At 35.8% G+C, this 22,539-nt stretch overlaps 3 protein-coding genes across 5 annotated transcripts; 1 reads left to right on the forward strand and 2 right to left on the reverse strand.

Annotated features, from left to right (window-relative positions):
• Positions 1–978: 978 nt before the first annotated feature.
• mbd1b (methyl-CpG binding domain protein 1b) lies at positions 979–10,697 on the reverse strand. 2 transcript variants are annotated; one of them, XM_084101347.1, is made up of 17 exons: positions 10,594–10,697; positions 9,556–10,100; positions 9,289–9,426; positions 9,071–9,194; positions 7,709–8,070; positions 7,526–7,608; positions 7,361–7,392; positions 6,519–6,689; positions 5,908–5,970; positions 5,785–5,817; positions 5,617–5,697; positions 4,553–4,717; positions 3,804–3,986; positions 3,612–3,686; positions 3,315–3,410; positions 2,324–2,449; positions 979–2,236 (listed from the first exon to the last, which is right to left on the reverse strand). In XM_084101347.1, exons 2-17 carry the CDS (start codon positions 10,065–10,067, stop codon positions 1,760–1,762), a joined length of 2,721 nt encoding a protein of 906 aa, XP_083957473.1. In that variant the 5' UTR covers positions 10,068–10,100; positions 10,594–10,697; the 3' UTR covers positions 979–1,759. The 2 variants fall into 2 exon arrangements, with proteins under 2 accessions (XP_083957473.1, XP_083957472.1); XM_084101346.1 differs by having other exon boundaries at positions 3,762–3,986.
• Positions 10,698–11,647: 950 nt separating this feature from the next.
• Positions 11,648–17,479, reverse strand: cxxc1b (CXXC finger protein 1b). 2 transcript variants are annotated; one of them, XM_084101663.1, is made up of 14 exons: positions 17,254–17,479; positions 16,734–16,849; positions 16,537–16,637; positions 16,287–16,411; positions 15,263–15,418; positions 15,049–15,186; positions 14,753–14,863; positions 14,497–14,675; positions 14,039–14,246; positions 13,796–13,906; positions 13,636–13,685; positions 12,266–12,362; positions 11,996–12,148; positions 11,648–11,915 (listed from the first exon to the last, which is right to left on the reverse strand). In XM_084101663.1, exons 1-14 carry the CDS (start codon positions 17,254–17,256, stop codon positions 11,769–11,771), a joined length of 1,695 nt encoding a protein of 564 aa, XP_083957789.1. In that variant the 5' UTR covers positions 17,257–17,479; the 3' UTR covers positions 11,648–11,768. The 2 variants fall into 2 exon arrangements, with proteins under 2 accessions (XP_083957789.1, XP_083957788.1); XM_084101662.1 differs by having other exon boundaries at positions 16,272–16,411; positions 17,254–17,459.
• A 312-nt stretch (positions 17,480–17,791) lies between these two features.
• LOC311074684 (uncharacterized protein) lies at positions 17,792–22,181 on the forward strand. The gene is made up of 6 exons (XM_084101473.1): positions 17,792–17,877; positions 18,369–18,397; positions 18,898–19,042; positions 19,122–19,259; positions 19,335–19,556; positions 21,395–22,181. Exons 3-6 carry the CDS (start codon positions 18,925–18,927, stop codon positions 21,706–21,708), a joined length of 792 nt encoding a protein of 263 aa, XP_083957599.1. The 5' UTR covers positions 17,792–17,877; positions 18,369–18,397; positions 18,898–18,924; the 3' UTR covers positions 21,709–22,181.
• Positions 22,182–22,539: the final 358 nt, after the last annotated feature.

Raw genomic sequence — 22,539 nt, forward strand, 5'->3', positions numbered from 1 at the left:
CTTGTCTGATTAACTCTTTCAGTCTTGCCTATTTATATAGACTCAATTGCCTGTAACTACATACAGCGTGTCTGAACTGAGACTTGCACTGCTTTTTAAGATGTTATAGTCTGTTCGCAACGAAAATCTAATAAATAATTATATCATGTGTCCAGTGAACGACTTTTCATGTGCAATGACGAACTGTTTAGATAATTCGATTTTTATATAGGCTATTATAAATTATAGTATTTTAACAACTACATAATGAAAAACAAATTTTCATTTGAAGTTCAACTTCGCATGAATTGAATGCAGAGGTGCAGTTATACTGTGTTATGGCGCCCCCTGTAGCGCACGTGCGTATTGCATATTTGATCCGTGATACCGCAGGAGAAAATTTACATGTGGATGCTGCAACGTATGTTAAAGAGACTTTTAGTTAATCCAACACCAGTGATGCTTTTTTTAAAGTCTAGCATTTAAATTATGTTACTGAGTGATGCCTCATTAAGATAACACACTACAGGCAAAACCATTGTTTTTTTAGATTTCAATTACAATGCATATCTTTTTTTTCTCAAAATGTATTTTCTAATGGACCAAGCCAGAAATCTTCAGTAGCACTTACCCCAAACCCTGTTTTATTCAGAAGTTTTTATTTTTTTACAAGGGGTTTGTTCATATATCATTGCGCACTTATTTATAATATTTCATTCCTAGAAACGTGGTGAAAATTGACTTTCAGACCAAATTCCTCTCTGTGAAAACCTTTAACTCTAGTATGTCACCAAAATGAAACAAGAATGTTGAATCCTGCTTTATTTAATGTTCAGTTTTCTGTTCTTTAAATGTATTCAAATTAGTGAATGTATTAATAAGATAATGCCTCATTTGCATATTTTAACAAGGTTTCAGAAAACTTGTAAAACGACATTTACTGATTAACCAAGAAAGTATGGTGATATTTATATGTATATACCGAGCACATAATGACAGTTATCCAACAGATAATATGATTTATTAAATAAACGGAATTCAGATTATTCATATGAAAGCACATACAAACAAATCCAGAGTGTTTTATAATAAAGGAAACAGAACTTCTGGAAAGCAAAAGACATGTTTATAAAAACATTCTCACGATATTTGATTTAATTTCTCTGCCACCACTTGCACTATGTACAAAATTGTCTATCCAAAACAAGAGAGCAGCCTCACCCCATATCATACAGCAAATATTAAATCTTTTAACAAACATGGATCTTCCACAAGATTAATGCATTCTGAAAAATCCCCCCTGAGAAGTACATAAGCATTCAAACATGTACAGATATCATTGGTGTGAGGAATTAAACCTAAAAGAATGTGAAGCACTATTATAACTTTAGTGCAAGGCAAGATGTACAGTTAAACTGATCAAGGTTTAATTGTGTAAAACATCCCCATTCACTGCCTCCATTTATATGACCAGGATTCAATGTGCATCCTTAGCCAGAGCGGGTACCAGTATGTGTGTCACATTCTCTAGGGTAAAAAACATCTTTATGTTTAGTGGTCGCTCAATAATGTGGGAAGTAATGCCAGTCAGGATTTGTGGATTAAAGTAACCAAAAATTAATTCAGCAGTCAATGTAATGGTGGCATCTCTTTGAGAAAACAAAACAAAACGGTGCTCTAATATTTTTACATTAGAGTAGGGAGAAATTTAATCTAGCAAGTGGGCTGGAATAAGAGATGTATTACTTCAAGACCAATCTCCATGTGCTGAATAGTCTCTTTATGCCTTTTGTGGAGTTTTGCATTTTTCACAGCATTCTGCCTCTGGGAAAATGAGGAAGTCACAGGTAGCCGCCCGCTCGGGAAGCACAGGCTCTGGCGCTTTTGCTGAATCCTTGTGCCCCGAGCCCTGGCAGACAGAGTACCTTTCCAGCTCCTCGAGGAGGGCAACAACCTCTTCTGTCGTGGTGAGACGAGACGGGTGGCTGTCGTAGAGTTTGTGGGTGGGCAGCAGGGGTTGTCCCTGGACGCTGATGTGGTAGTGGAAACTGGGCTCAATATGAACTATGGTGTCTGCCATAGTGGAGCGCTTGGAGCACTGCATCAGCTGTAACCGAGGCCCTTCCACCACAACGCAGAACCAGAGGACGGGAAGCACCATGCTACGAAGAGATTTCAGGAGCGGCATCAGTTCATGATTGATGTCGATGCCTTGGATGGTGGGGTCACTGTCTGCCATGCTGAATATCTGAGTGATCTGCAAAAGGCAGATGTACATATCACTGTTACCACAATGACTTCCATATTATGGGATTCAGACAACATACATAAAATAGCTCCTTACCGATGGACAAGACTCGCCCTCCTGTTGCTCTTCCTGACCTGCCAAACCTCTACTCAAACTCCCTCCAGCACAGCTTGGTGGAAATGCTGCAGTATCGTATCTAGCTGCAGAAAGGACCTCTGGTCTCTAGAAATAAATGGGAAATGCAAATAAAGCTGGTTAAATCAGAACAAGCGAACAAGGCAAGCAATTAATCGATCGACAACGTGTACTGGAACAAGTGTTTTTTTTAACTACATTTATTTATATTTTGAAAGAAATCAAAAATACATTTAACGCAGTAATAGTTTTGAAATATTAAGTTTAAAATAACCGTTCAATATATTTTAAAATGTCATTTACTTCTGTGATGTAAAGCTGAATTATCAGCATCATTACTCCAGTCTTCAGCGTCACATGATCCTTCAGAAATCATTCTAATATGCTGAGTTGCTGCTCAAGAAATGATATTGATATGCTGCTTAATATTTTTGTGGAAACCGTGACATTTTGTTGTGGATTCTTTGAATATAAAGTTCAAAAGAACAGCATTTATTTGAAATGGAAATTTTTGTAACCGTATAAATATCTTTACTGTCACTTTTGATTAATATATTGTATCCTTGCTGAATAAAAATACAAACACAAAGATACATTTTTATATATTTTTCAAATATTTATTATATTTAATTATTATTCATATATATTACATTAATATTTACTAGTATTATTTAATTAAATACACTAATCTAAAGACCATGCATTATGCATTTCAGTCTTGTTTTCTCAGAAAACTTTGTCAAGACAACCAAAAATCAATGTAATTACTGAAACACTGCCTACTCATTCAGCTTCAAAGAAGTCACTGAGTCTGCTGTTTTTTCCTCTCTGCGTGGGAACAGTATCAGAAGTGTATGGCTAACTTACTAGGTTTATTTCCCACTTGCTGATCTTTGTTTTTTGTTTGTTTTTATTTGTTTAAGCTTAAGAGAGACACCCATAAGAAGCTTACCACAGACAGAAAGGCTCTGCTACTGATGACATTGCCTTGAAACCCATTTTCTTTGATCATCTCCGCCCGTCCTGCGTGCAGCTGAGGGCCTCTCATCTTCTCAAAAGATAGGGGATGATGAGATACAAACATATTTATATAGGACTATTCAAACAATAAAAAATATATATATTCTGACAACCAAATAAGCTTATTTCCGTCTCTAGGGAAATCTTCTCTGGGATTAGTTTTTTAGAATCATCATGACTTGATTAATATTATATGGGTATTATATTGATTTTCATGGCGAGAACATACCTCAACTTTTTGTGGATGGTAGAGTGGGATGTTGTTCATCATGTGACTGTTTGGAACATCAGTATAAACATAAGCCTAAAAAAACAGAAGAAAGTTACTGGAAGCTAACTAGGAATAAGCAATAATGCTTTAAGGACTCCACTGGGATACCTTTCCATTGTAATTTGGCTGGAGGAGCCTGTCTGTATTTACCATCCGGCCAGCACCCGAGGAAGCCTTTGCCACATACTGTTCAGCCTCATTATCTGAAACCTCGAAATCCCACAACTTTTTGGACCTGGGTCTACCGCGTCCATACGTGTAACGTGGCCTACCACGGGTAACCCAGCCCTGAGCAAACAACATCTCCGCCTCATCCATGGGCAGCAAATGCTTCTGTAGAACACAACACAATTTACATGATTGTCATTTCTTGTGTAAAAAGTCTTACGCAATAATCAGCAACACAATAACTTTTAGCAAACCAGAAGGAAAATAAATAAATAAATAAAGCTGCTAAATGAGAAACATAACATACAGGTAAATATAACATACAGGTAATAACACCAAAGAAGCATAAGAGATTTAACTGTTCTCATTCCACTAAACAATTCCAGTTTCTTAACGATTCTTTTAGTGAACATATCTTTATGACAAGTAACAGTACTGGGTTCCTTTCAAACTGAAGTATTTTTTTAATTTTGATCATTAAAAGGTTATAAAAGTCATTGACCATGAATCAGTTAAAAATGGTGAATTTACTACTTAAAATATGTAATATAATGTTATATGTAAATGTGTAACATTTTAAATTAATATTATATGACAATAATCCTAAATCTAGAAGACAATTAAAAGTACAATAATGGCCCATTCAACAATATTCTAATTCATATAAAAAGGTGAAAACTAAAATAAATAAAGATACATAATACAATGAAAGTCATATTTTGGAAGCCCACCATAGCCTCTCTTTGGCACTGTCGTAGACGGCATTTCTGTCTTTTTTTATTTCTTCCTCCAAACTTGGGTTTGTCCATGCAAAAATCACAGCTTCCACAGTCTGTACGACGAACGCAGCCTTTACACTTCCCGCAGGAACGGCGACGCACCTTAGGAACACCCATCTGGAAATCAAGTGATAAAAATAGAATCTATTAAAAAAATTATTTGAAAAGTATTAAGGACATTATTTTAAGTCTCTAATTACATCTGACTGTATTAAATATTTGCAGTTTAAAGGGATAGTTCACCCAAAAATTAAAATTCTGCCATTTACTCACCCTCATATCGTTCTAAAACCTTAAGACTTTCGTTTATCTTCGGAACACAAATTAAGATCTTTTTGATGAAATCTGAGAGCTTGCTGTCCCTCCATTGACAGCTACGCAACTACCACTTTGACACTTCAAAAAGTTCATAAAGAGATCGTAAAACTAATCCATATGAATTGAGCGGTTTAGTCCAAATTTTCTGAAGAGACTCGATCACTTTATATGATGAACAGATTGAGTTTAGGCTTTTATTCACATGTAAACACTGATCAGCGAACAGAAGCTGTTTGATGCGCGAGAACAAACCTCATTGGTTCTTGTGGAAGCTCAAACGTGTTGCGCAACACGAGAATGAACCTCATTGGTTCACGAGCCAAGCGAACATGCTAGAGCTTCCGTTTACTTTTTATATGTGAATAAAAGCCTAAATTCAATCATCATATAAAGTGATTGTGTCTCTTCATAAAATTTGGACTAAACCTCTCAATTCATATAGATTAGTTTTACAATCTCTATGAACTTTTTGAAGCTTCATAGTAGTAGTTGCGTAGACTGTCAATGGAGAGTCCAGAAAGCTCTCAGATTTCATCAAAAAGATCTTCATTTGTGTTCAGAAGATGAACGAAAGTCTTACGACATGAGGGTGGGGGAACAAATACTTGGTTTTTCTCTTCAGTCATGTGCATATCTGTGATCAAGGCACTTGGATAATGCTACTGCAGTGAAATAATGCAGTGTAGCAAGAACTCTACCTCATCCAGACCATTGTCACCATCATTACCCCCAAAGAACATAGACAGATCCTCTGAGTCACTGTACTGCAGATAGGGACTCTGCTCACAGGAAAACAACATTTAGATATAGTTGTTTTACAGCAATCCCTCAGATAACTTCTGACAGATTATTTATAAGACTGTTACCTGCGAGTCCTCAAATTCCTCTGAGACTGAGGGCTGAAAAAATAATTAACGATTAATGCTTTTACAAGCATAATGAAGTAATAGAAAAAAAATTGAAAAAATAAAATAAAAAATTTCCCTCACTTTTGAAATATATGAAGCTGTGCTGAGTGATCCAGCAGTTTTTGAAAACTGCCCCTCTGATATCTGTGGATTAGATAAAAAAAGGGTACTTAAGTTACCAATTTAATTATTAGACAAAAAAGGTAAATCCTTATACCATTCAAAAGTTTGGGGCCAGTAAGATGTATTTTGTAAGAGATTAATATTTGTATTCAGCAAGGATGCATTAAATCGATCAAAAGTGATAGTAAGGATTTCCATTTCAAATAAATTGTTTTTTTTTTTACTTTCATTCATAAAAGAATACAAAAAAAATGATTAAAATTATTAATATTTTCCACAAAAATATGAAGCATCACAACTGTTTTCAACATTGATACTAAGAAATGTTTCTTGAGCACCAAATCAGCATATTAGAATGATTTCTAAAGGATCATGTACATTTTGTTATCTAATCCAGTGGCATTCATACATTGCAAGTGTGGCCAAGGGTCCAAATGCCTTCTGGGTAACAACTGTAGATTATATTCTTACACAATTTTAGACATAACATAGAAAATCATCTGCCTACTGAAAAAAAGAAAAATAAAAAAATAAAAAAAATAATTTTATTCAGATTTTAACCACTGTACCTTTACACCCTTGTCCTTACGGATGGGGTGCAAACACTTCCGTTTTCGGCATTTAACGACTTTCCGAGAGTGGATATTAAGTCGTAGGCGTAGTCGACCATTTCGGCAACTAACACATTTTCCACAGTCCACTGCAGTTTGGCATGCCCGGCATCGGCCACATGGACTCCACTAAACAAGAAAAAACCCACAAATAAATGTCTTTATATTTGTAATGCAATACACTACATACAGGGCTTGACATTAACTTTTTGCTCACCAGCCACTGTGGCTAGTGGTTTTCCAAAGTTACTAGCCACAATTCTGACACCGATACCATTGGGAAAAACTATAGATATTTTTCATAATTTGGCAGCAGGCATATTTAGGCTGCGGTCACTTTAAGACCTGACACATTATGCAGAATACACACAATCCCACGCTGAAATTCAAGCCCTGTAACACCAACAATATTCGTCCGGAGCAAATGAAATGAGTGAGTGAGGGAAGGCGGGTGTGTGTGTAAACTCGCTGTCTGAGAGATGAGAGATTGAGAAAGCGCAGCTGGTATCATACATGTGTATCTATTCTGCGGAAAATGAGTATTGGAAGCGTTTCAGATATATTTAACTATCCATATGCATCGAAAAATCTATATTTTTGATTAAATCTATATTTTTATTTTTTATTTTAAAAATTATTTAGGCTATATTATAAATAAATTTTAACCCACCAAGGTGGCTAGTAGGAGTGACTGCATTACACGCCACTGCTGAAATCCATCCACATCTGGCGGGTGTTAATGTCAAGCCCTGATTATGTAACACAAAAAACCCAAATAAAATAAATAAATAAAAACATACCTTTTTGTAGGGTTTTCTGCGTCTCGCTATTGCTAAAACAACAGAAAACATGATCACCAAAGGAACAGCAATAGCCAAAAAATACACTTCTGTTATTACGATAAAGCTGCTTAATATCCTGTACTCACAAAAATGAATGTAATGCTAAAAATACTTTTGACTTACATGTGTTAACCTCAAGCCTGCAGTTCTGGCACATAGTTTGTCCCTCTTCAAAAGTAAAGGTTTTATTACATCTCAGGCAGATTCTGAGTACAAACAAAATGAGAGTGACATGAAGAAAGACATTCACACCACTGTTTTTGACATGTATGCTACAGTGTAAGAAAAAGAAAAGGCACTGCCTACCCAAACAAAGTTTGTCGAGCTCCACCGGTGCCATTGATTGGCCTATCTGCAGACACCGAACCGGCCAAGGGAGGAACAGTTGGATTTGCAGCAACTCCAGTCAGATCAATAGGAGCTCGAGTGGCAGCATTTGGTAAAGTGGTATCTGTCCCAGGACCAGTAAAGGTACTGCACTTCGGTGGGGTCACAGTATTCACAGCCTTTTGGGTGGAATATGTGCTCAACTTTGGAACAGTACCACAGCTGAGACTTGCTGAAGACCCTGGACTACAGGCCGTGCCACCTGCATTCGTTAATTCATTTGAAATACCGGGTGTAGAAGAGCCGCCATGGTGTGCCATAGGAGAATCCACTCTCCTTTTCTATGGGTACCGGAATCAAATTGTTTTATAATTAATGCATTTTGCAACATCGACACTGTTATAGAACTGAACTGAATCAACACTAACTCGAGGTGAATAATGATACTATTGTCTTCTGTAGAGATACTTATAACTGATAAGTATTATAATTGATGAACACACACACCACATATATACACACATATATACATATATATATATATATATATATATATATATATATATATATATATATATATATGTGTATGTATATGTGTGACCCTGGATCACAAAACCAGTCACAAGTAGCACGGGTATATTTGTGGCAATAGCCAACAATACACTGTATGGGTCAAAATTATCGATTTTTCCTTTTATGCCAAATATCATTAGGATATTAAGTAAAGATCATGTTCCATGAAGATATTTTGTAAATTTCCTACTGTAAATATATAAAAGATTTATTTTTGTGAGTGAATGCAGTAAAATCGCGAACATAAATGGACAACTTTTAAGACGATTTTCTCAATGTTTCGATTTTTTTGCACCTTCAAGATTCCAGATTTTCAAATAGTTGCATCTCGACCAATATTGTCCTATCCCAACAAACCATTCATTGATGGAAAGCTTGTTTATTCAGTTTTCAGATGATGTATAAATCTCAATATAAAAAAATTGAGGTTTGTGGTTTTGTGGTCCAGGGTCACATATATATGCGTGTGTGTGTGTGAGTGTGTATAGTATATATACACAGACACAAACAGAAATATATATAATACATATAAACATGCACATATATTATGTAAACACAGACTTTTATGTTAGATACGATTAATCGATTTTACAGTCCTACTTTAAAAACAGAATTTGAATTAGTCTCATATTTGATTAAGTTTGGATCATTAATTCTGTAATTTTCCCGTTTATTACTGTGAAACTGCTTTGAAACAATCTGTATTGTATATTCTATATAAATAAAGGTGACTTGACTATTAAAAAAGCATGCTGAACATTTCCTCACCTTTCTTCTTCGAGGACCATCACCAAGAAATTGGCCCGTTTTAAAATCAAAATTTGTGAGGTCCACAGAATCGTTTATATGTTTCATAAGCTCAACCCTACTTCTTACTTTGTGACCTCTTGGACTGAAAGGGGGAAAAAATAAACAGTGATTCAAAATGAAAGTCTCATTATTCAGATTGTATCTGTTACATTTTAAACAAACTGTTTTATATATACCTTATATAGTATGTATCACTGCGTCCTTCACTGTTGCCTGACCGACGAAAAACCTGCTTGCGTTTCCATCCTTTCCCTAATGGCGGACAATCTTCCCATCCTTCATCGACCTCTAATTGTGTTCTCCGTCTAGGTCTCCTAGATGAAAAAGAAAAACATACATCTGATTTAGCTCAAACAATGTAATGCAATGCATAAGATGAAAGGCATTTTAATAAATAAAAGTTTGATGCGTTTAATGAGGAAGAATCCAGGTCATGTACATACCCAGCACCTCTGCCGCCAGCAGTTTTCAAAACACTAACCACACTCCCACTCCACTCGCTACCAGCAAGGCTCTCTATTTCTCCATCGACGCTCTGGGAATCAATGTCCTCACAGTCTTCTTCGAGTGGCTCCAGCCAGTCACAAGGAGGCTTGTCGACATCTTTGGAAGATTCACCTTCTATTTCAGTTACAGCTTCCTCTTTGTTTTTGTCCGTGACATGGTCCTGAATGTCTGTGCTTGTCGTAGGTTCTTTATTTTCCTCTGTATTTGCATCTTTTCCTTCAGATGTTGGTTCTGTAGGAACAGGTTCTTTATTTTCCTCTGTATTTGCATCTTTTCCTTGGGATGTTGGTTCTGCAGGAACAGGTTCTTTATTTTCCTCTGTATTTGCATCTATAACTTCAGATGTTGGTTCGGTGGGTACAGGTTCTTTGTTTTCCTCTGTATTTGCATCTTTTACTTCGGATGTTGGTTCTGCGGGTGCCTCAGCTGCTACTTCCTCTGTCTCCATGTTAGTAAAGCCTCCCTGTTCTGCTTATTTGAGCTGCAATAAGAAAAAATGCATTAGTAGAAATACAGTTTCTTTCAACCAACAACAAAAAAAAAATCCTTGATTTACATAAATGTTTCTCAAAAGGAGATAAACATCTACTTTTTGTCCATCTGAAGCTCTTATAAAGTCGAATTATCTGAATACTCTCTTTATGTTATGCATTCAGCTCAGACACCTGCATTTCTACTCAACGGTCAGCTGACTCTGCCTATTGTTGCTCTCCCTATAGGGACCAATCGTTTTATTTACAAAAGCACGACTTTGATGCGCAAAATACTGTCTAGGTAGTCAGCACACTAGGTTTTGAGACACAGCCTAACACGTATAAGCGCCAATATTTAGCGTGGTGGCTAAAGTGTTAGCAAGCGTGAAATGATAGTAAATAACACTGGATACTGATGTTTACCGAGACTATTAGCTGTTTTTAATGGTTCGGTTAAACTAAAAGTCATACATACAATACGCCATTTACAAAAAAACCTACCTGTGAACTCCTTAACGAGCCCTCACATTGATATATTTTAAATAACTGATAATGGAGAGAAGCCGGAAGTGCTGTTGTAACCCGGAAACACGTGACTCAAGCGTTCTGAATTAAAGATCCCATATCACGTCACACAAAGATTTGTCGCGTAGCTTGATGTATCATTTACCTTTATTTCATTTATCCGTCATTCTGTTCGTTACACTGCGACACAACAGATCATAGAGATTTAACAATGTCGCATATATACAATTTACTGTCAGTGTAAACATCTGTGTGAATATTTTAAAATAAAATGTATTTATTATTTTAGACTTCAGACTTTTGGATCCCACTGTATGTAACTTATATGATTTTTTTTTAGAAATACCTAGACATGGTAATAAAAATTTAAAATGGGATATTCACTTAAATTAAAAATAGTCAAAGAAATGAATATCCCATAGGATATTAATTTAATTTCTTTGACTATTTTTAATATTTATTACCATGTCTAAGTATTGTAGGATCCAAAAGTCTGCACACTAAAATGATTTTATATATATATATATATATATATATATATATAATTGCAAATCATCCCATAAACTCTAAAAATGAAAGAGATCTGAAGATATCAGATTTTTTTATATAAATGATTCACGGATGTATGTTTAAGAATAACACACAACATTTTTTACTGTTTAGTAATTACTTGTACACAGGTGAAATTACTTAACAGATGCCAATTAACCGGCCATCAATCGGAACCATTTTTTTGTTTTTGTTTTGTTTTATTTTATGTTGGCCGATGTCTGTTCCGAACTTGGACGCAAACTGCATTGTAATAATTTCCCAAAAAGTTATTTGTGTGGAAATATTATGAAGTCTGTAAACAAGATGTTAACAAGAGATGGGACACACTGAAAAAGCAAGCTCAGTTCGAGATGCTCGAAATATTGGAAGGAAAAAATATATATATTGAGGGTTGTGGGGTTAAATGCATAAATATCTGAAGAGAACTGACTATCTTCAGAAAATCTTCAGTGCATCCCTAAAATTAATCAATACAGACTGAAGGAGACATGAAGAATGTTTATTATGAATGACTGTCCAAATAGTGACAAATATACAATATGAAAAGTATACAAATATAAACAAATAATTTTTTATGCAAGCACTGATAGTTCACAAGGCTATCTGTCTTTGTTGCTGCGGAGGTCAGTGGTCAGGGGGTCATGCTGGATGGTCTGGTGGAGCATGAGGGCCAGTAGTCCTGCTCTGTTGGTCATGGCCGTCCTCACATTGCGTTCTTGTTCAAACAACTCATCCAGCTTGTACCACTGTTCAGAGGGGAAAAATATGAGTACATAAAAATACATTAAGACTACAATGACAATAAGTTTTGAAGAACTTAACTGACCACTCTGACACGCTCAAGGTCCACCTCTGCCCGTCTGAGCTTCTCCCAGCAGTAATGCTTGTTGCACTTGCGTTTTGAAACCCTGCAGTAGTCTCCAGTCGGCTCAAACACGTTACGCACTAGTGGACATCCACACACCTCATCTGCAAGGACCTGAGAAGGGAAAAGCAGAATGGAGATGTACTGAACACAAATCGAGTTATGAAGAGATTTTATAAGATGTAGTTTAGTCTGAGCAGAATTATGGCAAGAACGTAACTAAACTCTCACCTTTGGATCTCTGGAATGTTCTGGACATAAAACTTGGAGTCTCTTGCAGTATGTTTTACTCTGAGGGTTGTACACATCACAGAAGAGTCTTGTTGCCCTGACAGAATAAAAAAAGAATTATAAAAAACTTCTATATAATATGCATGCGTGTATATAATAGTATATTATAGTATAAGTATTTTACTATATTCAATTACAATATTTATTTAAATTAACCAACAGTCTTGGTTTAAAAATAATTCAATTGCAAATAACCATTATCACATGGCCATTATAACCTCCTGGGATCCAGGAATAGACTTTTGTCCACTCTAGTGGACATTATATTTTAGTGAACACATGTCACAACCTGGGTGTCCTGTAAAGAGCACATTCAGGGCTTTTCAGAGATACCAAATGTTTGGAGGTTTCACCATGAAAACAACTTCTCCTTCGTCTTTAAAAATGTCTGACATTAATTAATTTATCAAATGTAGGAAATATGATAATATATTGTAATTATAATTTAAATCAGACTACTTTTCAAATTGTATTTCATAAACCAACATCTCAGGAAAACGTTATTAAACGTTATATAAAACTACATGTCCACTGTAGAGGACATCAGGACTTTCATGTTTATCAGGCATTTTGGGAGACACAACAAGAGAATATGGAAATAAATTATACATCAATATTCCTATGAAATATTAGATATTATTATTAAAATGTTGGCAATTATTACTCCAATTATTACACTTCTTTTTTCATTAAATGTTGCTCCAAGAACATTAATGTGCAAATTAGATACAGTGTATAGATACATTGCATTGAATGGGAATATTAATTTATGGCCATTTTAGCCACATATTGCATAAAGTAAAATGGTGTATCAATTCATTCCGTTATATCTTTCATAACATAGCTGAGAATCATCTTTATACAAATTTTGGTTAAAAAAAATCCTGAAACCCCAAAATTTATTGGTGATTGAAAAAAAAAAAAAACATTGTTTTTGCCTATACATATAATTTCATGTCATTTTATTTTTTAAACAACTTAGTCCTGGTGTCCACTACAGAGGACATAGCATAATGTATGAATAAAATATTATTTTTCAAAAAAGTTTTTTTTACCATTTGTTTCTTATGCTCTAAACAATGTGATGACATGAAAAAAAACTAAATTCAAAAAAAATTTTTTTAAAGTAATAATACATTTATTTATCTAAAATCTTTTTGAATTCCATAAAAATAACGAGCAAATAGAGGAAGTGTCGATATAACGAGCACACTAAGTTAGAATTTCTCTAAGTGAACTGAGGGTATTCAGGGACATTCAATCGTAACTGCTGTACTGGATCATAACAATTTCAAATATATCTCTCTTACCCTTCTATTCTGGTGGGGAAAATTGAACCGAATGAGGTCTGGCTTTCGTACTGTTAAAAATAATAAACCAAGCGTTAGTATTACACAAATTCATTTTCAATGTTCAGGTGATCATAAATCAGTAACCAACAAATGGGCTCAGAAAACAACATATATTGACCTTGGCATAACATCTCTCCATATGCCTCAGCGCCACCTTGGGGTTGATGGGGTGACTGCAGGACACACAGAATATCTGAAGGTCTGTGTCCTCACTGTCAGTTTCATTCACCTGCAAGAAAAGACATTAGCTTAACACCATAATAAATATGACAAGATCCCTGAAACACAAATTCCATCTCTTACCAGTTATTCTATAAAATTCAAATGACATTAGCATAAGAAAGCATTACTGGAAACTCACATCCTCATCCTGTTGGACCACCTGCTGCTTGGCTTTGGCGATGATGCCCTCGAGCTCGTGGAAACGACGCTCCATTTCGGCAAGGCGCATCCGTGCAGCTTGCTGCTCCCTGCGGATGCGCTCCAGCTGTTTTTTGCCCTGTTCCTCAGCGACGCAGGGGCTCTGCTGCCACTGCTGGATTCGCTGCGGGAGGATCTCGTAGATCCGGCTGCACAGATCGGCAGATCAATAAATCAATACGATCTTTTTAAAACACATCAAACTGATGTTGGCATAACATTGCGCGATCGTTCAATGCTAGTTGGCTGCACTTAAAGTCACCGTGAAATCTCAATTTCTTGTTTTTATGGTGTAAAGCAGTATTTATTATAAATAATTTATCTGATTTACCTTTAATCAAAATAACTTGTGACATCAACCAACTTCTGTTTCATGCCGACTTTAATGAAAAAACCTACTTGGCAGCCAGCTTCATGCCACAGTCTTCAGAGCAGTATTTTGAGTTTGGACGTGTCAGCTCAATACAGTTCGGCCCCAGGCACTGTTGCATGTCTCCCCCATGTCTGCTGTCTCCCCTCTCGCTGTGCCTCAAACGATCACGGTGCTTCTGTTTCTGCTTGTGGCGACGGGACTCTTTCTGTAAAAGATGAGCACAATGAACAAAAACTATTTCTTAAATGCTAATGCTATTAAGCACTGTGTTCCTCATTGCACCTTTTTGTCAAATTTTTTGTCTCTCCTCTTGACGTGCTTGACTTTTATAGCTTTCTTCCGTGGGACAGGACTGTAAAGTGGGCCGTCTTCGTCATCATCACTGCCCCATGACTAAAAACAGGTCACAAGAGAAGGGCGAGATTTATATTTGAGTGCTGAGACCTAAAGCATCATCCCTAACAAGCAAATCTCAAACATACTCATGTTATAAAAACATCTTAGAACTTGACAAGAGTTCAAATGAATGTATGTATATACTAAGTGGTTGTGGTTGAGCAACAGCAATTAGGCGTTACCGCATTTCTGTCCTTGTAGTGCTCATATGGCTCCATATCGTTCTCGTCGTAATCATCTAAGTATCGTCTATCTCTGTGCATTATATTGTCCTTCCTCTCACGCAGAGAAAACTCCTCGTCCCGAACACGTAGCATTTTCTGCAAAAACAATGAGAGAGAGAGTTAACATCAAAACAAAAACTACCTAATAAACCACCTATATAAAGACACTCACCCGAGCACGGACGACACATTGCCTTAGACGACATTTCTGACGAATCTTGTTCGGGCCCCCAAATTTCTTCATGTCTTTACAGAAGTCACACTGACCACAGTCCTCATTCCTAGTGCAGGGTTCGCACTCACCACACATACGGGCTGATCGCTTCACCTGGAACGCAGTTAGAGGACCACACTATTATACTGTTCTATATTATCAGTAATAAATATAAATTCCTATAGTATCCATTCAGGTTTAATGACTTCTTGAAGGTTATTAGGTAAGCTCAGTCTTGTTTTAAAATGAATTAAGTTCAAATTAAGACAAATTGAGATGAAATATAAATTAAGATGAGATATAATATATATATATATATATATATATATATATATACATACCATTAGTGAAAAATGTCATTCACTTGTTATATCCAAAAATGGGCATTATCACATGGTTATTATTAAATAAAATACTTTCTAAACATTCCTTTTGCCGTTAATTGTAATAATCCAGTGAGATTTTGTATGCACAAGGATTTCCATATGGAGATCTGATCTTACCATTATCGAGTCTGTCTGGGATTACATGAAGAAACAGAAAAAAACTAAGACAGACTAAATCCAAAAGAACTGTGGCAACGTCTCCAAGATGCTTGGAAAGTCTCAGTTTTTTTCTGTTTCTTCATGTAATCCCAGACGGACTCGATAAAGGTGAGATCAGATCTCCGTGTGGATCATACTGGCTGTCGTCAGACTCCTTTGTGCATACAAGAATCTCACTGGATTATTACAATTAATGGCAAAAGGAATGTTTGGAAATGTAAACTGATATTTCCTATTGACAAACTACACCAATAGATAAATAGTTGGCTTTAAAAGCATTTTTTTGTTGGTGAAAATACTGACATGCCTAAGACCTTTGCAAAGTACTGTATGTACCATAAAAAATGGTCAAACAGCCCAACAATAATGCAACAGAGAAAGTGGCGAGTGTATAACAAGCAAACTTAGATATAAGAACATACTGAAGAAACACTAACTTTCGACCCACGGCGCTTATCGATCTTGTACTCTGGAGTGCTGGATCGTTTTTCAACCCTCTCTGGCTCAATGTCTTTATCACGGTTCTTTTTCCGGTAGCGTATTGAAAGAGATGGATCCCTTTCTAAGAGATTAAGAATTAGAACTGATTAACTGATATTGTAACAAAATATATTTTAATATGACAAAGTGCATGTTTAAATATTTTAAGGTGAACAACAGCGGGAAAAAAGGTCATCAATCACTGACCCCGACACTGGTGGCAGTACCACTCCCTGATAGCTTTGGCCATCTTCTCCGTCACATTTATACAGTGACCATGAAACCACTCATTGCACTTGTCACAACCACTGTGGGGAAAAGATGTGATCCAAATTAAGCTCTCAGTTTGAACGCATACATATTCATATTCTTTGTGAAAGATTATTTGGAGAGATTTGTCTCACATCATGAAGCAGTTAATGTCTGGTTTTCGACAAATGCAGTAGAGAGGAGCATTCTCTCCATCTACTACAGTGTTTTTCATGGCTGGAGCCTGGTCCATATCAGACATCTCGCTGTCCTATGAAGACAATAGAACGAAAACATTGAAAGGAATACAATACAATCAATACAATAAAACTGCAAGACACACTCAATGGAAATATCATCATCAAAACATTTTAAATTAGTTAAATTAAAACCCATTAAATTAGTTATCCATTTAAAACAAATACATGTTTTGGCCAAAGTTCAACATCAGTGTGTCACAATAAATATATTAGCATGCCATGATAGCACACTTGATAGCGAGAAAATAGATTAACTATACAGTGCTGAAAATCTAGTGCTGGTTTACAATATAACTAGAGAAATAAATAATTCGTTCTTTCATTTGCAACGATCGCTTTTAGAGAACTAATTTTGTATTATTTTGACTGCTCAAGCCGGAGCTAATATGCTATCAAATCATAATAGCAGACTTACCATGGCTGCTTCCAAGCCTTCTAGAAGATCCGATCAAACAGAGCGAATAAGGATAAATTGAGATAATGCATGAACACGTAAATGTCCGGGATAATCCGACTTTGATAACAGTCAAATTTCCCAAACAAAACTAGGAACTGGAGCAATGTTACAAACCTAATTGTTACCGTGGGCAGTGGACATCAGCGTTGTTTCGGTTCTGTTTCGGCAGAGGGCTGATTGTCATAATAAAAGTCCTCATGGAGGGAAAAGCTATGTTCATTTTCTAGGTCGTTTACAGACAAAGTACATTCTATCACATGACGATCATTGAAAGACTTAATAATCAACATGTTTTCTGTTAAAAAAAAGTAATATTTTTAAAACATCAACAATACTAACAATTATACTAATACTACTATTAGTTATTTAATAGAATTATTTAATACTATTATTATTATTATTATTATTTATTATTGTTGTTGTAATAAATGTTATTGCATTTTTTTATTGGTTGGGGGTGTGGTCCTATCAACACTATAAGCATGCTAACGAATGGATAATGATTAGGCAACGGCCCCTGAAGAGCAAGTATCAATCTGATATCTGAGGGGCGATGAGAATGAGATGAATGTCGTGTTGAAGGTTAGTGAATTTTCATAAACTTGAATGATCATAGATAATAATACGTAAGATTGTATATGGTATAACTTGGCAATAGTAGAAAACAAGTTGAAAAAGACGGGAGGCAACATTATGTTGTTGTTGATTTACATTAATTGTTTTAGGTTTACAAAGTAACTATTATAAATATTACATCACTGTTCGCCTGCTAATATCAGTATCTGGATAAATTTGGTGACAATGCCGCAAGTTGATATCCTACTGTTTACATGATGAAGAGGCAGCAGTGTGTTTTTACGATAAATATTTGGTCCTACAATATGTTTGGTGAAATTTAGGTTGAATAATTTGTAATGTTGAATTCTTTTTAATAAGAATATTATATGTATAGACTATTTTTGTTTTAATTTCTATTGTATTTGAATAATTTTAGGTAGGCTATCTGTTTATTAATATCCTGCGAACTTATTTTTTTGTTTGCTTTCTTTGGGTTTTGAAATCTGCTTGGAAAGAAATTTTCCTGGCATCTCTTTGACTCAAGGTAAGCAAACATTGGACTAATAGGTTGCTGAAATTTATTGCCCTCTTTACATCTAGGATGCCTCTTATCCCTGTCACACAATATGTTTGCCAAATGGATTGAGATTAATAATAGATTAATGACTCTGGCACTTTTTGCTCCATCAGTACTTTTTTACGCTAAGCTTTGTATTTCTTTGCGCATATCAATATACTTTGCGCATATCAAATGTATAAATCAAAAATGATTACATCCATCAGTAAAAAGTAGTCATATTACTCACAAAACAAGAAAACTGAAATGGTGTTCACATTATTAGCTGTTAGTTCCATAATATATCAATATGTCAAGTGATCAATTAGCTTCCTCCATAGTATTTTACCATTAGTATTTAATATATGCCACAGACTATAGCACATCTATTCTCTGTGCTTCCTGTGTTTGAATATTTTATGACATAGTTAGGAGTTCAAATGCTCTGGCATTTTCACTCTACATCTTTACACTTATTTATGTGGTAGCGAATACTGTTAGAGGAGTTTGAAAAGATGAATTGTGACCATGACGAGGAACATGGCCGGTCACCAACTGGATCAAAATCCAGCTTTCGTGAAGATGACCCTCAAGTTCATTCAGTTCCAAGTGTATCAACTTTTCAAAACTCTGGTAAGACTTTTCCGTTCTCTTTTAATACATCAGTATAGAGGAAAAGAGCAACTAATAATGTGCTTTATTTATTTTGTAGAGTCATCTGACAAAAAAGACTTGGAATCTACCAGAACATGTCTAAAGGATAATGAACTCTCACCAACAGATGAACTCTCTGGGAAGGAAAACTCATGTCTTATTTCTCCTCTTAGTAAAATGAAACCACTAGCATTTGGTAAATATCCTTCACACTACCTATCATTCTTCAAGGCAACATCCAAATAACTTTATTATTGTCTCCTCATCATAGACGTGCATATCAAAGAAGTCCCAGCAGATGCGAAAAAGCCACTTCAAGACGCACCTGGCAGAGACATCAGTGATGCTTTTCCTGTCTGCGTTCAGCTACCCGCAAACCAACTGAAAAACTCACATATCACCGCTTATAAAGCAACACACCGTCATCACAAAATCAGCCACTCCTCCACCTCCACATCGAAAAGTCGTCTGAACCTGAAAGCCCCTGCTGAAGGTAAGCAACACCTCAAATTGCATTTGACTCAATGAAATGAGGGATTCAATTTTTATGACATCTAATGCATTATAGATGCAGCTGAAATCCTCCCTAGCAGGACTGATAACAGCTTTCCTTCTTCCTGTCCTCTTTTATCATAAGTATTTAGCTAAATTTATGAGGGAATGCATGCACAACCCAAACTTTCTTAGTGTGGTGCTTAAACTTATACAAACAGGATAGCAGTTTTATGATGGACCACAGTGTCAGCAAGTCTGCTTTATTTGTGGTTACCACATCAATATTTTGTCTGTGTTACAGCCATTAAAGGAATATTCCGGGTTCAATACAAGTTAAGCTCAATCGACAGCACTCGTGGCGTAATGTTGTTGATTATTACAAAAATTAATTTAGACTCTTCCCTCCTTTTCTTAAAAAAAAAGCAAAAATCTGGTTTACAGTGAAGCACTCAGGAAGTGAATGGGGCCATAAGACATAAACAATGTGTGTAAACATTAAAGGACGTAAAAAATTATGATTTAAAGTGGTGGTTGATTATGATTTGATTTTTCTAACTTTAGTTAGTGTGTGTTGCTGTTTGAGCATAAACAACATCTGCAAAGTTACGACACTCAAAGTTCAAAGCAAAGGGAGATATTTTCTTTTAAAGAAATTGTTTTTTAAGGACTACAACAAACGACTGGTAGGGACTACAAGACATTCCTCCCGGGTTAGTGACATCACTAACCCTAAAATTTACATAAACCCCGCCCCCGGAACATGATTTATAGATTATCATGACAGAATATGCTAATTAATGACTAGAAGATAATGACACATAAACTACATAAATTCATCAACTAACCATTCACAAATGTTGTCTACACGTTGTCACTTCTTCTTGAGTCTCTCCATCTTTGTCCGACTCCGTTTTGAACATAAAAGGCTAAAAGTTTTTGCAATTTTCAGTGCATGTCTCAGTCTGTGTGAGGTAAAAGGACACAAGCTCTTCAGGCTCCACCCCCTGTGCTGGGAGCAGCAGCTCATTTGCATTTAAAGGGACAGACATAAAAACTGTGTGTTTTTGCTCACCCTCACATACACACTCTCGGGACATCAAAGACTTATTTTACATCTTGTGAAAAGGGCATTATACCACCCCTTTAAACAACTTTACAGCTCAAATAATAGTTTTAAAGTCATCATGAAACAGAAGTTGCGAAAGTCTTTTCTTCCTTGTTGTGACGTATATATGAGTGAAATGGCTTCTCAAACAAGGAAAAATGGACGGGACTTGATTTTGTCCATCGGGAATTAAATGGATGGTTGTGGTTTGCTACTGTTGTGATCTCATGTGAGTGACAAGTTGTTCCGCCCTCACAACTGAAGAGAAGAGAAGAGAAGAGAAGAGAAGAGAAGAGAAGAGAAGAGAAGAGAAGAGAAGAGAAGAGAAGAGAAGAGAAGAGAAGAGAAGAGAAGTCGCTGCAAGAGGGAGGGGAAGTTATTTTTATTGAAGATTACGATGGCACATGAATTAAAAAAAAATAATAATGATGTGCATGGACAAAGGAATTATAATGAATACTGCAATATTCCATAAAAACAACAAGCAAGAATGGTCTATTTTGATTTCATAGTGACTTTATCAGACTAATGCTAACTAAAGTGCTAAAGTGCAGACTAAAGTGCTTTTATAAAATTATACGCTTATTCTTGTAAGGCCTCATTCACTTCCATTGCAAATGGCTCACCGTAACCTCTTTTTAATAAAAAAAAAAAATGTTGTGTTGAATGCAGACCATGCATTTAATCTCACACGTAATGCATTTTCTTCTCTTCTTTTCTTGCACTTCTAGACCTGTGTGCATCCTTTCTGTTAGCGTGTTTGTTCTGCAAGTTTTGGGATTGCTTGCTGGCCGTTGGTGATGGTTGTCAATTCTGCGTGGCCTCAATCTGTACATCCTTCTGCTCTCAAGCATGTTGTTGCGACCCTTCCTCTCTGGAGGACTTCATAGATTTTTGCCAATGCTGCAGCTGTGCCGAGTTAGTGCAGGCGTGCGGCTGCAGTTGGGGAGAAAACGCCTTCGACTGCTCCGCGTGCGACCTATGTCTACAGACGACTGAGTGTCTGGAGCTCGGCATGGAACTCTCTCAGCTTCTGTTTCACTAGCTGCACAGTCTCACTGTCATTTATATACTGGTCATGACTATCAGATCAGGCTGGAATGGAATGTAGCAAATGTTATGTGCTGATTTCACAAGCATGTAAATCTGCTGGTTGATTGTGGCTATGATACTGCACGGCTGCATTTGATACTGCATTTTCACACTGCATCAGAGGAAAAATGCATATGCTGTTTACATATCACCTGAACTACAATATATCAAAATATTCAAGTTTTTGTCCAGCTCATTGCAATTTGAGAGTAAACATAATTGGTCAAATAAATTGTCAAAGGTACACTGCAAAAAAAATATTTATATGTAGCCTATATATGGCAAGACAATGTTAGAATGCATTATAGTAAATGTATCTTTTATTATATAAAAAAATAAAAACAGTTCTTCTCTCTATTTTTTATGTTTTAAAGCTCTTTTGTGTGAAAAGAATGCAAGTTAGCCAATGTATGCAAAAGAGCTACTAGATTTGTTTACCTAAAACTGATAACTTGCACATCAAATCTGGCATATTAAATTAATGTTGAGATGAAACTGGAGGTAAATGTGCAAATTTGATTGAATAAACAATGACAAATGAGTTATATTGTTGTATGGGAATCTTTTCTTTTTTTTTAAATAACGAGAAACATTTGAAAAAAAGTCAAGCATAAGATTTTTTCATTAGATCAGTTTATTATCATCAGCCAATTAAATGCACCAACACATTAAAATTTAAATAAATGTTTTTTCTCAATTATAAATTATGCGCTTGAAAAAATCTGTTTATAATATAAAAAAGAACAACACCTTCCTTTAACTGAGTACAGATGTAATGAAAGTA

Source organism: Abramis brama (genome assembly GCF_963993115.1).
Source record: "Abramis brama genome assembly, chromosome: 23".
Classification (NCBI taxonomy): domain Eukaryota; kingdom Metazoa; phylum Chordata; class Actinopteri; order Cypriniformes; family Leuciscidae; genus Abramis; species Abramis brama.